The 14,410-nt window shown below is 36.8% G+C and overlaps 1 protein-coding gene across 1 annotated transcript in view; it reads right to left on the bottom strand.

Annotated features, from left to right (window-relative positions):
• The window catches only part of LOC133335011 (cell adhesion molecule Dscam2), a gene marked incomplete at its 5' end in the record, with an annotated part of 62,853 nt that overhangs the window by 36,102 nt on the left and 12,341 nt on the right, over window positions 1–14,410 (bottom strand). The window contains 4 exons of the mRNA XM_061543309.1: window positions 4,311–4,464; window positions 4,544–4,980; window positions 5,681–5,825; window positions 12,472–12,633. Coding sequence (XP_061399293.1) covers window positions 4,311–4,464; window positions 4,544–4,980; window positions 5,681–5,825; window positions 12,472–12,633 — 898 coding nt within the window. The remainder of the gene's footprint in view (window positions 1–4,310; window positions 4,465–4,543; window positions 4,981–5,680; window positions 5,826–12,471; window positions 12,634–14,410) is intronic.

Raw genomic sequence — 14,410 nt, 5'->3', positions numbered from 1 at the left:
AAACCCCCCTAATGTTAACGACCCCCGCAAACGTATAATGGACCACGATCTGCGAATCTGCACTTGGAATGTGCGCACGTTGTACAGAACAGGCGCAGTGTTCGCTTTGGTGGATGTGCTCAAGACGTACAAAGCCGATATTGTTGCCTTACAGGAAATGCGATGGAAAGGGACAGGCGTATGTATATCAGACAATTACGCCCTGTATTATAGCTGCCATGAAACGAGACATGAATTTGGCTGCGGATTTATGGTTAACAGGAGAATAAAAGACCTTGTCTCCAGATTCACTCCAGTAGATGAGCGAATTGCTATAATCTTTTACATCAATCTCATTTGCGCCCATGCCCCGACCGAAGATAAAGATGAATAGACCAAAGACATATTTTACGAGTGCCTAGAAACAGCATATGATCGTTGCCCTGGCCATGACATTAAAATTCTGCTAGGAGATTTTAATGCAAAAATCGGAAGGGAAAATATATTTGGCCCCACCGTCGGGAAATTCAGCCTATATGAAGAAACATCCGACAACGGCATGAGACTGATTGACTTCGCGGCAGCAAAAAACATGGTAGTTAGCAGCCACAGATTCAAGCATCTCGATATACACAAGGCCACCTGGATCTCTCCTGATCAAGCAACGAGAAATCAAATTGATCATGTTGTGATAGACGGAAGGCATTCATCCAGTGTTTTAGACGTCCGATCGATCCGAGGAGCGAATATCGATTCGGACCATTACCTTGTGGCAGCCAAGGTTCGCACCCGTCTTAATGTAGCAGCAAAGGTGCGATCTAACACAACACTGAAACTCGACGTCGAAGAGCTGCAAACACAAAAGGTAGCCGAGGCCTACTCCGCTCAACTTACCAGGTAATGCGATGGAGAACTATAGGGAGAAAAGGAGAGAGGAGAAACGTGTTTTCAGAAAAAAAGAAAGATTGACAAGGAAAACGTGGGCGTGAGCAAATCGAGATGTACAGGAGTCAAAATGAAGTCCGGACATTTTACCAACGAGTAAAACACCAAATCGAAGGTTTTGGTGCAGGTACATCCTCCTGTAGAGATGAAGAAGGAAACCTGGTGACAGATACAGACAGGATCTGGAAGGAGCATTTTGAAAAGCTTCTGGTATTAAATAGTGGCGTTGAAGAAGATACCCCAGAACCAATAAGCGATGATGGTATAGAGTGTATACCACCTAGCCAAGATGAGGTCATAAAAGCAATTAATCGGCTAAAGAACAATAAAGCAGGAGCCGATGGGTTACCAGCCGAACTATTCAAGACTGGTGGCCAGATGCTGGTCAGGAGCATGCACCAGCTGATTAGTACAATTTTAGATGAATGCATGCCCAATGATTGGAACCTCAGCATCCTGTGTCCCTTGCACAAAAAAGAGACAAGACGATATGTGCCAACTATAGAAGAATAAGTCTCCTTCCCATCGCATATAAAGTGCTATCCAGTGTGCTGTGTGAACGATTGAAACCAATGGTCAATGACATCATCGGACCATACCAATGCGGCTTCAGACCTGGCAAATCCACCATTGACCAGATTTTCACTCTGCGCCAAATCCTGGAAAAGACCCACGAAAAACACATTGACACATTCCACCTATTTGTCCGTTCAGAGGTGTTTAAAGCCATGTCCACGTTCGGCGTTCCTGCGAAATTAATACGGCTATGCAGGATTACTTTAAGTGGCACAAGGTCAGCAGTAAAAGTAGGAAAGGACCTATCGGAGCCCTTCAATACCGAACGAGGATTCAGACAAGGTGACAGTTTGTGGTGTGATCTTTTTAACATCCTACAGGAAAAGATCATACGAGACGCAAAGGTGAATACAAATGGCACTCTGTACACCAAACAACACATGTTACTCGCCTACGCCGATGACATCGATATAATGGGTCGAACATTGCGAGGAGTCTGCAAAAGTGAGTCTGGCAGTAAACGGCGAGAAGATCATGCTGATGGTATCATCGCGCAAGACGTCCAGTAGACTCGGACCAACTGTGGTACTTGAGAACAACAGCTTCGAGGTAGTTAAAGACTTTATATAACTTGGTACCGCCATAAATAAAACGAATGACATCAGTTTTGAAATTCGGAGAAGGATTGTGATGGCCAACAGATGCTGCTATGGTCTAAGTAAGCAGTTTAGAAACAATGCTACCTCCCGCCACGCCAAACTCACACTTTACATGACGCTGATACTACCCGTGCTATTATATCGATCAGAAGCATGGGTACTTGCGCAAGCAGATGAGGCAGATCTTGGGGTGTTTTTGAAAGAAAAATTCTCCGAAAGATCTAGGGGCCAATCTGCATCGACGGTGAATATCGGCGTCGAATGAACCACGAGCTTTACAATTTATACGCGGACATCGACGTCAGTCGTATTGAGCTGCATCGACTACGGTGACTAGGCCATGCTGTGCGGATGAATGAGAATGCCCCCTTTTGAGCTAAAAGGCATATAAAAACGAGCCTACTGATGGTTCCCGTAGAAGGGGAAGGCCACGAATTAGATGGAAAGACCAAGTAGGAACCAACATCTTGGAACGTGGTCTTCCAAATTGGTGGATTTGCGCAGAAGATTTATTCCCAAAAAAGGGAATAAATGTTTTTCTTTTTTTTGTAAGTAATACTGTGATACAAAATCGAGCTCAGGTTATGAAGGACATCAAAGCTCTTGGCATGTATATTAAGAACCCAGAAGGACCAATTCGCCGAAAGTTTTTGAGTTATGGAGCAATGAGGAAACCCTTCCTTCTTCTATCTCGAGTCCTTGTGGATTGTATGGGAGCATTTTAATTTGTCATGACTGGAGATATTCATCGAAGACCCCAAAAATATATATTTTTGATCTGACTGTCCTTCTGTTTGAATTACGAAAGAGATCGCAATATTTAAGACAAAGCTCTAAAATTTTGCACAGACGTTGCTTGTACTCCTGGGATGTTTGGTATTTCAAATTGGATATATCGATCCATATCCCCAATATTTGGTGTTTTTACGATTTTGGACATAATGTTCAACCAAATTGGTTGTAATTAGGTATCCTGGGTTCTCATTGGGTGTCAAATATCAATAGCAACAATTTTTCAATTTCGATCCCCGTGAGGTGGAGGCATCACTGGCATTTCTTCCACCAGCAAACCCTGGACATATTTATGAACATCTGACTGTAAAAAAGATTTATTGTCGATGGTCCCAAATTTTCCATAAAGCACATTAAATTCAATTATTCCATTACGACGTCAAAGGTAATTGTGAACAAAGTGCATCGTTATAACATATATGTGGTCATATAAAACCTTAAAAAGATTTTCAAACTAACCTTCCTGCACTTCGATAATAGGGTAGTGACCAACTTGTGAGCAAATTTTTCAATTAAAGTAGCGGCCAGACAATGTTCCGATCTCAATCTGAAGGAAAATTTATTGTCAATCATGAAGACCAATCTCAAAAACTTTTTTATTTTACATGTCTAAAATTTTGAGATTTTATAAAAAATCCTTTTATCGAAAAGTCTTCGAAGGTTATGGTATAAGACAGTAGTTCGCATTTAACAGTACAACAAAAATCTATGCTACAATCGAATTTATTGATTAATGATAAATTGGTTTGATTACAAGAATTCACTTCATTCATTAGATTTCCGAAACATGTTTTATGTTTCGGTTGAAATGGGAAATTGAAAGCAAAACATTCTTCGCACTATATTTTCAACCGAAACAGCTATCTAATTGAATTCTTAAAAAATTAAAGGTTCTCATATACATCAACGGTAGCAATAACATTTTCAATACACTGTAGGAAAGGGTATTACAAGAGTATGCATCGGTTTTAAAAATGTCTTTTGATATAGAATTTGGCTCGTCTAAAATATTTGTCCCAAGGCGAAACCTATTTAAAGAAGAGAGAAAATTCGGTATTTTGGAGACGTTTGATAATATACCAATTTGGTCAATTTGGTTGAAAAATGAGCCACAAATCCTCATGATCAACTTGGAATTTTCTTCTGATCAGAAATATATATATGGAGACTAAAGCGAATAGACGGACAGATATTGTCAGGTTAATATTTTGAGGTGTTTGCAACGGAATGACAAATTTAATGTACACTTACGCATGTATTTTATTTTGGGCCACCCTTTCCCATTATTTGTTTTAAAGTGTAATATCGTGCCACCCTTTCACACCAATTTTTTGGATTTTATTACAGTGTAATATCGGGCAATGTTTAGCGGGTCAAATGGGCCAATCAATGCCTTTGTGTACTACAATTACAACTTACCTGGTATCCATTGATTCGTCTATGGTCTGTTGTGTGGCTTGTAATTTCCAATGAATGTCGATGGGATTATCACCCTGCACATTGCACTGTATGTGCACTTGTTTCCCTTTGGCAACAGAGATTTGCTTCGATTTCGTTTGAAAATGAGCTGGAACTGTACGAACAAATTTCAAAGAATTCAGAAAATATGTTGCAATGGGATTAGGCGGCTATTACAAACAACTACATCTTACCGTTCACTTTGAGAAATATAACCTTGCTCACACCGGAACCAATTGAATTTTTAGCCTCACACAGAAAATGTCCCTGAGATTCTTTGGTTATCTTCTTGAAAAGAATGGTGCCATTGGGGAAAGATTGAACGGAGGGTTCATAAATGAAATCTTTATATTCGCCAGGCGTGGGTCCAATGGCTTTCTTCCAGGTGATTGTTGGTTTCGGGTAACCCGATGACTGACAATGCAGTAGGACATCATCGCCGGCTTGTGCACTGGAATCTTTCGGCTCCAATACCCATTTCGGTGGTACGTTGACGGTGAGCGGTACCGTAAAACGTTCGGTGCCAGCCACATTCTGGGCAATGCATGTGTAATTGCCGGAATGTTCAGATGTTATGTGTTCAATAACCAAACTGGCAGAGTATTCATCCAAGCGACGAATGACCTCATTGCTGTAGGATAAAAAGGGGAGGGTGTGTTTAAAAAATATATTAAAACACACTAATACATATATAACTATGCCAAAGATATGAAAAAAAAACTTTTATTGTGGCAATATCAGTCTTTGAAGAAAAAATACTAATTTTTTAAATTTAATTTTTAGGGCGATTTTTAAAATACATACATATATTTATTTATGGACTAGCATATTCTGAATGTTATAATAAAATATTTTTCAAGGTCTGTCAAACTATATTTTTTCAATGACTATCAGAAAAAACGGATATTTATTCAAGGACTCTCGGAGACAGTTATCAATGACTATACGGGACTAAAGGGTGAATCTCTAAACAAAATTTTTTATCAAGGACTGTATAGACAAAGCGCATTTTTGGCAATATCTTTGTGGTGCCGTGGCGCGGTTTACTCGTGCAACTTTCGTATCAGACCCAGAAATTTGATAAAAAAAACAGTTTTTCAAATACTCAGAGAAGATGTTTTCTAAGAAATATTTTCAAGGACAACGAGCCAAAAGAGTGAATTTTTTTTTTAAATATTGTAGTAATCGATTTAAAGAAAGTACTTTTTTGGAATCAAAAAATATATTTTTCATAGATTTTGGCCACAGTCTATAAAAATACAGGATTAAAACAAAAATGCATTTGTAAAATCTATTTTATCATATTTAAATAACTTTTAAACAAAACATACCCAGTTCCAATTAACGGCTTTCCATTGCGTTCCCATCGAAAACTGACGGGTAAATCGCCTTCCAATATTTGACAGGATATTGCCGCTCTCATACCTTCTCTCAGCATATTTGTCATTGCTTGTATGGGCATGATTTTGGGTGGCACTGCAATTCAAATATATATATATATATATATATACATAAATAAAAGGAAGAAAACAAAAAGCAAATTAAATTTGAAATTAATATTCAAAAAGGGGAGAAAATATTTTAAATATCCCCTCATTAGTAAGTATGATGATGCAAGCGGTTGAAAGGAAGAAAAGCGTATATCGCAGTTCGTTGTGTTGTTTGTTGGAGCATAAACTCATAACATTTGTGGTATACAACAAATAGCCGTTGTAAAAAATTGTCTGACAGATGTGTGTTCCGAAACAACTGACACAGTGGGTTGTGAAATAAATGGGGAAAATTTTATTTTTCAAGTTATGTACTAAGAGAACAAGCATAGACAATATTGTATTTCGAGGAATATATTTTTTATGAAATTTCCGATGTAATTTATTTTTTTAAGTTTAATAATCAAAAATTTTAAATGCATATCATGTAATGTGAATGCTGAATGCATTTAAATCCAAGTTTCGCCATATTCATTCCGCATATGTGTATGTCAGCCCCAGAGGTATTTTGTATAAACACAAAATTACCGACACATCGCACTATGGGCCAGGAACCCAATTCTTTGGCTAAAAGTCAATTTCAAGTAAAGATGAAAAAAACGTTATGTATTTCAAATCTGTGGACTTTGAGCTTTACACCAGTAAAAATTACATATTATTGTGGTTCGCGGTTTTCAAATGACATGAGGTCAAAGTCGAAATTTCATATTTTTGTGAATATAATTTGTATTATATAAAAATACTAGCAAAATGTGCGATACTTCGTATGCAATACAAAAATAATAATAATAATAGCATTTCATTTGGAAATCGTGAATACAGTATAATTTGTTCTACTATAGTTCTGAATTCCACTTCAATTCCTACATCTAATATGAAGTTTATTACCATTTAGTACTCTTAATACACATAAGCACTATTTTCCGAAATCACTTTCTTATTTCCATTACCCAGATAAAAAATAGATCAGAATTCCTATTATATATTTTAGCAAATACGTACAGGTTCCACATTAAGTTCCATTTATCACTTTTCGAACACATAAGTAGACATTTTCAACACTACCTCCATACCATCACCACCACTAAATGCAGTACCATATAGTACCAAAAACCCTTTGATACTTATTTCTAACTCTCTGTCAGTGACCCACATTCTAAATTTTAGGTTTCCAGCTCTCTCCTATCCAAATTTAATGCATTTTATATTTAGTTTTATTTTTCTATTTACTATTCGTACACATAAATTCGAGTTTCTCCATAGCTTAATACTACACTTCAACAGTAATCTAAACTCCAAATCTAAGGATTCAACCAAATCCAAATTGTTTCAACTTTAGTACCATTTAGTACTTTTCATACTGATAAGTAAAAATTTCTAAAACTACATTAATCCTACACTCTAACAGTAATCTTAATTCCACCAAAGTCCAAATTGTACCAAATTTAGTAATTTTCGTAATCATACTTACAAATGTCCAAATTTTCCTCAGTAATCGTAAGTCCACATTTAAAAATTTCAGTTTTGTCTGTTCATTAAAAACCAAATTGTAGATTTGGTACCATTCTGCACTTTTCCTACACTCACACAGTAACCTAAGTTGCAATATTCAGGATTCAAGTTCTACCCGTTCACCAATGTCCAAATTGTACCAAATTTTATGTTTTTGTACGCATAAGTACGAATTTCCAAAACTACCTCAGTCATGCACTCCAATAATACCCTTAAGTTCACATTTAAAGATTCCAGCACTATCCGTTCACCATCATCCAAATTGTACCAAATTTAGTACCATTTATTACTTTTCGTAGACATAAGTACGAGTTTCTAAAACATCCTCAATTCCACACTGCAACAGTAATTTTAATCACAAAGTTCCGGATCCCAGCCCTATCCGTTCACATAGCTCCAAATTGTAGCATATTTAATACCATTTAGTACTTATCGTATTTATGAGTTTTAATTTCCAACACTGTCTCATTACTGTACAGGACAGTAATTTTATTTTCAAATATATGTTTTCCATATCCATCCTTTCACTCAAATCTAAATTGTACTAAACTTAGTACCGTTTAGTACACATAATTACGCTTTTCACTCCTACACTCCAACCTTAATTTTAATTCCAAATTTTAGGATTTCCGCTCACACAAAACAAATTGTACCGTATTTAGTACTTTAGTGCTTCTCGTATCCATTAGTACGAAATTCCAATAATACAATAAACCTGTCATTTTCATTCCAAATTTAAGTTTTCCATCTCTATCCGTTCAACCAAATGTAAATTGTGGCAAATTTAATACCCGAATCCAAATTGTACCAAATCTAGTACCGATTAGTACTTTTCGTACACATAAATACGAACTTCCAAATATGTCCCTATAGCTCAATCTTCAACAGTAATGTTTATTCCAAATTTCAGGGTTTCAGCTTTATCCATTCAAGCAAAATCCAAATTGTACTAAAGTTAGTACCATATAGTACTTTTCGTACCAATAAGTACGAATATCGTAAGCTACCTCAATCCGACACTCCAACAGTCAATTCCCAATTTGAAGACTCCCAATTAATTCCCAATTTGAAAACTCCAGCTCTATCTGTTCGCCTAAATCCAACTTGCACCAAATTTAGTACCATTTAGTACTTTTCGTACACATAAGTACGATTTTTTAAAGCTACCTCAATCCTGTACTCCAAAAGTAGTCCTAATTCCTCTTTTCAGGATTCCATCTCTATACACTCAACTAAATGCAATTAGTACCACATTTAGTACCATTTTGTACTTTTTATACATATAAAACATGTGGAACTGGTGATTATAATGAAGGTGAAAATTATAAATGATTTGAAGATAATCATAAAAAATTTCTCGTTAAAAACTAAAAAATTGTTCAAAAGAAAATTTGAACAATCTCTGCCCAAAGAGTTCTCTCACAAAGTTTGTACGAACTTTGGATGACATTTGAATTCTCTAATCGCTTCATGTAAGATTTTCAAATTTTCAAAATGTTGACCTCTTGGTCAACACATTATACATGTATTTTTAAAGTATTAGGTTATCCAAAGTTTGTTTTAAATCGGATGCTCTGCATACATGATATATATTATAAAATGCATTCAAGCCGTTATTTGAGTTTCAACGAATGATGACAATATAATAGTTTGGAACAAATCGAACATTCCAGCAGCCTAATATTGGATTTATAAAATTGAATGTGTTGTATTTCGATCAATATTATATGCATATATATATATTTCAGTATTACCATTACCACACTAAAGGCGATAATATCGCCAAATGATGGCCACACTGAGATATTAGTTCCGCAGAAGTTGATATCCAATGGCAGTAGTGTAGGCTATCGCACGACTGATCCCTTCCGACTCTATTGAAAATGAATGTTTTTGTTCGAAATACCCTTATACCATTCCACTGCCGTAAAATGCTGTGTTATATGAACACAATTGCAACTATTGATTTTTGTTTTCTATTAATGTATATTATTCTTACCACCGCCTATACTAGTCTATATATTTTTTCTGACAGCTCAATCCGATACAAAGCAACAAAGAGAAAAATATTCATTTCCCACAATCAAAGTCTACCGCAACTGGTAGTCGGATCATGAGTCTCGCAGAAAAAAATAGTTTTTAAACAATACCAATATAAGAGAAATAATGGGGATGAGTGTGACAGCGAGAAATACGTCGATGATGATGGTGCCGATTTCATTCATTACTCGCGTCCCATCTTCCTTAGCTGTCAGCAAGCTGCTGATGAGCTTTTGTTTGGTTTGCAAAAAGGAGAAGTCATTGACATCTCAAGATGGTTTTCGTTTTTGTTTGTGTCATAAGTGGCGCGCTATGCCATGGTAAAATGTTGATAGGAAAATTTGACATCCAATGATTTTGACATCAAAAATTACCAAAATATCGAATAATGGGGTATTCCCTTATATGAAACTATCGTAAAAAGTGGAACTTAAAGATAAAAATTACAGTCAATTTTTGTTAAAAAAAAACACCAAAAATCTCAGTACATAGAAGCACAATGAACAACTTCCCACAAACTGCAGCAAATGCAACTCTTGGGTACCAAAGACCTCCATCAAGAAACCCATGGTACCATCAGGAGTGTCGTAATGCAGTGTACAGGGCAACCCTGCAGGCAGTAGGAACACGCGATAGAGAATTATCGGGAGAAAAGGAGAGAGGAGAAATGTATTTTCGACAGCCCTCTGAACGGATAGATCAGGGAGTTTTAAAGCAATGTCTGCGTTCGGCATTCCTGCAAAATTAATACAGCTATGCAAGATAATTTTAACTGGTACAAAGTCAGCAGTTAAATTCGGACAGGACAGTTTGTCGTGTGATATCTTTAACATACGGCTGCAAAAGGTCGTACGAGAAGCAAAGGTGAGCAGAAATGACAATACACTAAACAACACATGTTACTCGCCTACGCCGATGACATCGACATAATGATTCGAACATTGAGAGCGGTAACAGCCACCTTTGAACAAATTGAGAAGGAGTCTGCCAAAGTGGGTCTGGCAGTAAATAGCGAGAAGGCCAAGCTGATGGTATCAACGGACCAACTGCGGTCCGACATCCGTTTTGAATTTTGTAGGAGAATAGTGCTGGCCAACAGGAGCTAAAATGGTCTAAGTAATTAATTCAGAAACAAGGCCACCTCTCGCCAGACCAAACTCACACTCTCTACCATACGCTGATACTACCCGTGCTGTTGTATGGATTTTGCGCAAGCAGATGATCCATGATCTTGGAGTGGTTGTGAGAAAAATTCTCCGAAAGATCATATTATGAGAATGGGTGAGGATGAACCAGCTCAAAAGGCATATAAAGATGTGAGCCAACTACTGGATCAATTAGAAGGGGAAGATCACCAATTCGCTGGAAAGGTCAAGTGGAAGACAATATATATATATATATATATATATGGATCAAATGTTTTGTCACAAGCCAGCTAAGAAAGTAATTATCTTAAATATTGCAAGCTCAATCGTGATTTCAACTGCGAACAAACAGACATAGAATTTTATTCCGATCAAGTCTCCGGTGAATATTTCGAGGTGTTGCAAACGGAATGACAAATTTATGGTAATGGGTATACAAATATGCAGGGACGCACAGTTCCAATGATCAGGTAATTCAGTTGGAAAATGCGGCAAGAGCCTCAAAAATACCTAAAATGGGGTAAGACCCATTTACATGTCTTACAACAGTGTCTTCCAACAGTTTTATAAAGAAACCAGTGAGCGGAGCCGTATAGTCGGACGGGGCCGACATATAATACCCTACACAACTTCCACGAAAATCTAAATTTCTATCTGATCATCACCGAAAGTTATAGGCATTGTCCTTGACCATAACTGGAATCTCATGGAAATTTTCAAAGCGGTCAGCGCTATATTTCCGCCCTCTAGTGTGGTTTTGGGTTACTAAATAACGTCTGAATACGTAAGCACCTGTAAATATTTAAGTGTAGCTCCCACATCTGAGTACATACGAATTGGTATCAATTTAAAGGTCAAAAACTCCTCTTGAACATACTATGAACTTTTGGGTCTAGGTCCTTCAGGGGAAAATATATACGCCATAGAATACAAATTTTGTAATTGTTCACACAAAAGTCCGCTAAATATTGACCGATCATTATCAAAACAGGCATGCTTATTCTTTGGCCCGATCCCCTTCTCCATGCAAAAATTCACGGTGTTTGAGCCATAATTGCGGCCTCTGGAGCGACCAAAATATCAGACAAAAATAAAGTTTTTGGTCCATTTCTTCCCCTAAATATTAACCGATATTTTCCAAAAACAATAGGGGTCTTCATTGGCCAGAACCCATTCTACATGCAAAATTTCGTGAAGATTGGTCCATAACTGTGGCCTGTATCGTGTTTACAAATTATAATGGACAGACGGACGGACGGACACACATGTCTAGATCGACTCAGCTAGTCGAGATATGACGATCGGTATACTTAAAGGTAGGTCTAGGACCAATATTTCGCGGCGTTACAAACCCTGACAACATAGTTGTGTAGGGTATAAACATTGCATTATTGTTCGGGTTGTAGTTGATTGGGTCAAGGTGACTAGTTGCAAATTTGTTGCCACGCGAAATGCTCCCGCATTTACATACACAAGCACATAGACAATTATATTGAATGTCTTATAAACCGGTTGAAGGTTGAAGATATGTAGGGCGGAAATGTTTCTCATAAAAATGTGTACATTGAAATGTTCGTACGTCTTTGTGGTTGGTAAGCAAGAAGGGAGTTACCGACCAAACATAACACATACATATTTCTTTGAAAAGTCTCCTTTTGGTTTCATAGACATAATATCGTCAAAAATTTCAAAATGCTCAAATGTAAAATTAAGCGAATGGATTATTCGATTTGAATTTAACGTAGCCTGCCGTACTACTTAAAAAAACCGATTAAGTATATACATTGACACAATCGGTATACATTTTCTGGCACATTTTTTATATGAATCTAATATTTATGTTTGAGTAAGGTTTTTTACAACCTCTGTGTCCGGAAAATGTCTCTGTGTTTTTTATCGATAATGTTTTTGTAATTTGTTTTTTATAATTTTTACCTAAAACTTGAATTTCCACATTCCGCCTGGATGTCTGTTTTTGTTTGTTTTGCGCCATGCAGGTGTAGGTGCCAGCATCCTCTAATCGTTGCAGTTGTTCTATGATTAATGTACCATTGTTATAGGCTCGCTGCCGGCGATTAATTGGTAATGTTTGGCCATCTGGAAATGATACAAAACAAATTGAATTGAATGACGTAATAATAAATACAATTTATTGACTTAGCTATTCAATAAACAATAATAGATAACAATAAAAACTTAATAAAAATGAAATGAATAAAAATTAAGAATAATAACAGACCAATATTCTATGTCTATGATAACAATGGATATGCGTATATTAGGGTGTAACAAAACGAAATATAAAAAAGTTGAAAGGTCATTAAATTTGGCCCGCCTGAATTCTATATATTCTCCACCATGAAAAGGACATTCAAAACACTTCAAATCGATGGGGACTTTCGTATGGATGCTATGACATGCTATAAATTTTTAATATGAATATTTGACACCCAATGAATTCCTTAAATTTCCCAACTATAGCTAATTCTATTGAAAATATGTTCAAAAGCCCCCAAAATCTGAATGTGACCTATCTCAGAATAGTTTCTTGGGCTACCCGAAAAAATTGACCTATATTTAGATGTTTAGTAAAGAAATTTGGTACCCAATTAAAACCCATTGTACCAACATTTCAGCGAATTTGGTTTAAAAACGCGTTTTAAAATACCCCCAAAATATTGTAAATTGGGGGTACCGTTACATGGGGGCTACCAGAAAAAGTAGACCGATATTTATAATTTGTTTTGGAGACATCTGGTACCCAAAAACAATTGGTTGAAATGCGCGCTCCAAAAATATGGAAAATTGTGCGGTACCCTTATATGGGGGCTATGCCTAAACGTGGCAATTACGAAGATGTGATATATCACATCTTCGTAATTGACCTGCCGTAATTTCGGGTCCTAACCGATACAGTTGAATATTACTAGTAATAATTTTATTTCCAATAATTGCCCAAAATACTAAATTTTATGCTAAACCAAAACACGATGGCCCGATATATCCCATTTGCAGCCTAGACCCACATTTTAGTATACCGATCGTCATATGTCGACTAGCTGATTCGATCTAGACATGTGTGTCCGTCCGTCCATTATAATTTGTAAATACGATACAGGCCACAGTTATGGACTAATCTTCACGAAATTTTGCATGTAGGGTGGGTTCTTGGCAATGAAGACCCCTATTGTTTATGGTAAAGATCGGGTTATATTTAGAGGATATACTTAATTTTTGTCCGTTTTTCTGGTCGCTCCAGAGGCCGTAATTATGGCCCGAACGTCGCGAAATTTTACATGGAGAAGGGGATCGGGCCAAAGAATAAGCATGCCTGTTTTCATAAAGATCGGTCAATATCTACCTGGACCCTGACTTTTGTGTGAAAAATGACAAAATATGTATTTTTTAGCGTATATATTTGCCCCTGAAGGACATAGACCCGATAAGCTGATAGTATATCCAAGAGAAGTGGTTGACCTTTAAATTGATGCCAATTATATTGTCGTATGTACTCAGATGTGGGAGTTGCACTTAAATATTTACAGGTGCTTACGTATTCAGATATTATTTAGTAACCCATTGCCGCACTAGAGGGCGGAAATATAGCGCTGATCGCTTTGAAATGTTCCATGAGGTTCCAGTTATGGCCAAGGCCAACGCCTATAATTTTCGGTGATGATCGCATAATAATTTTGGGATAAAGTGTACCGAAAACTAAATTTTGTGTGTTTTTTTCGAGTCGATATATAGGCTACAATTATAAGACATGTACCGAATATTACAACTATTCGGAAAATATGTCAGTGTAAGGAAGAGCTGTTGATCTCTAATCGGGCAAGAGGGTGCAAATATTACGAAATATTGCTCGGAATAA

The sequence above is a fragment of the Musca vetustissima genome, unplaced genomic scaffold (assembly GCF_032173495.1).
Source record: "Musca vetustissima isolate MV318-11 ecotype Yass unplaced genomic scaffold, APGP_CSIRO_Mvet_v1 utg46153, whole genome shotgun sequence".
In the NCBI taxonomy this organism is placed as follows: domain Eukaryota; kingdom Metazoa; phylum Arthropoda; class Insecta; order Diptera; family Muscidae; genus Musca; species Musca vetustissima.
The sequence above is the reverse complement of the archived record's forward strand: the minus strand, read 5'-3'. Positions and strand labels throughout refer to the sequence as shown.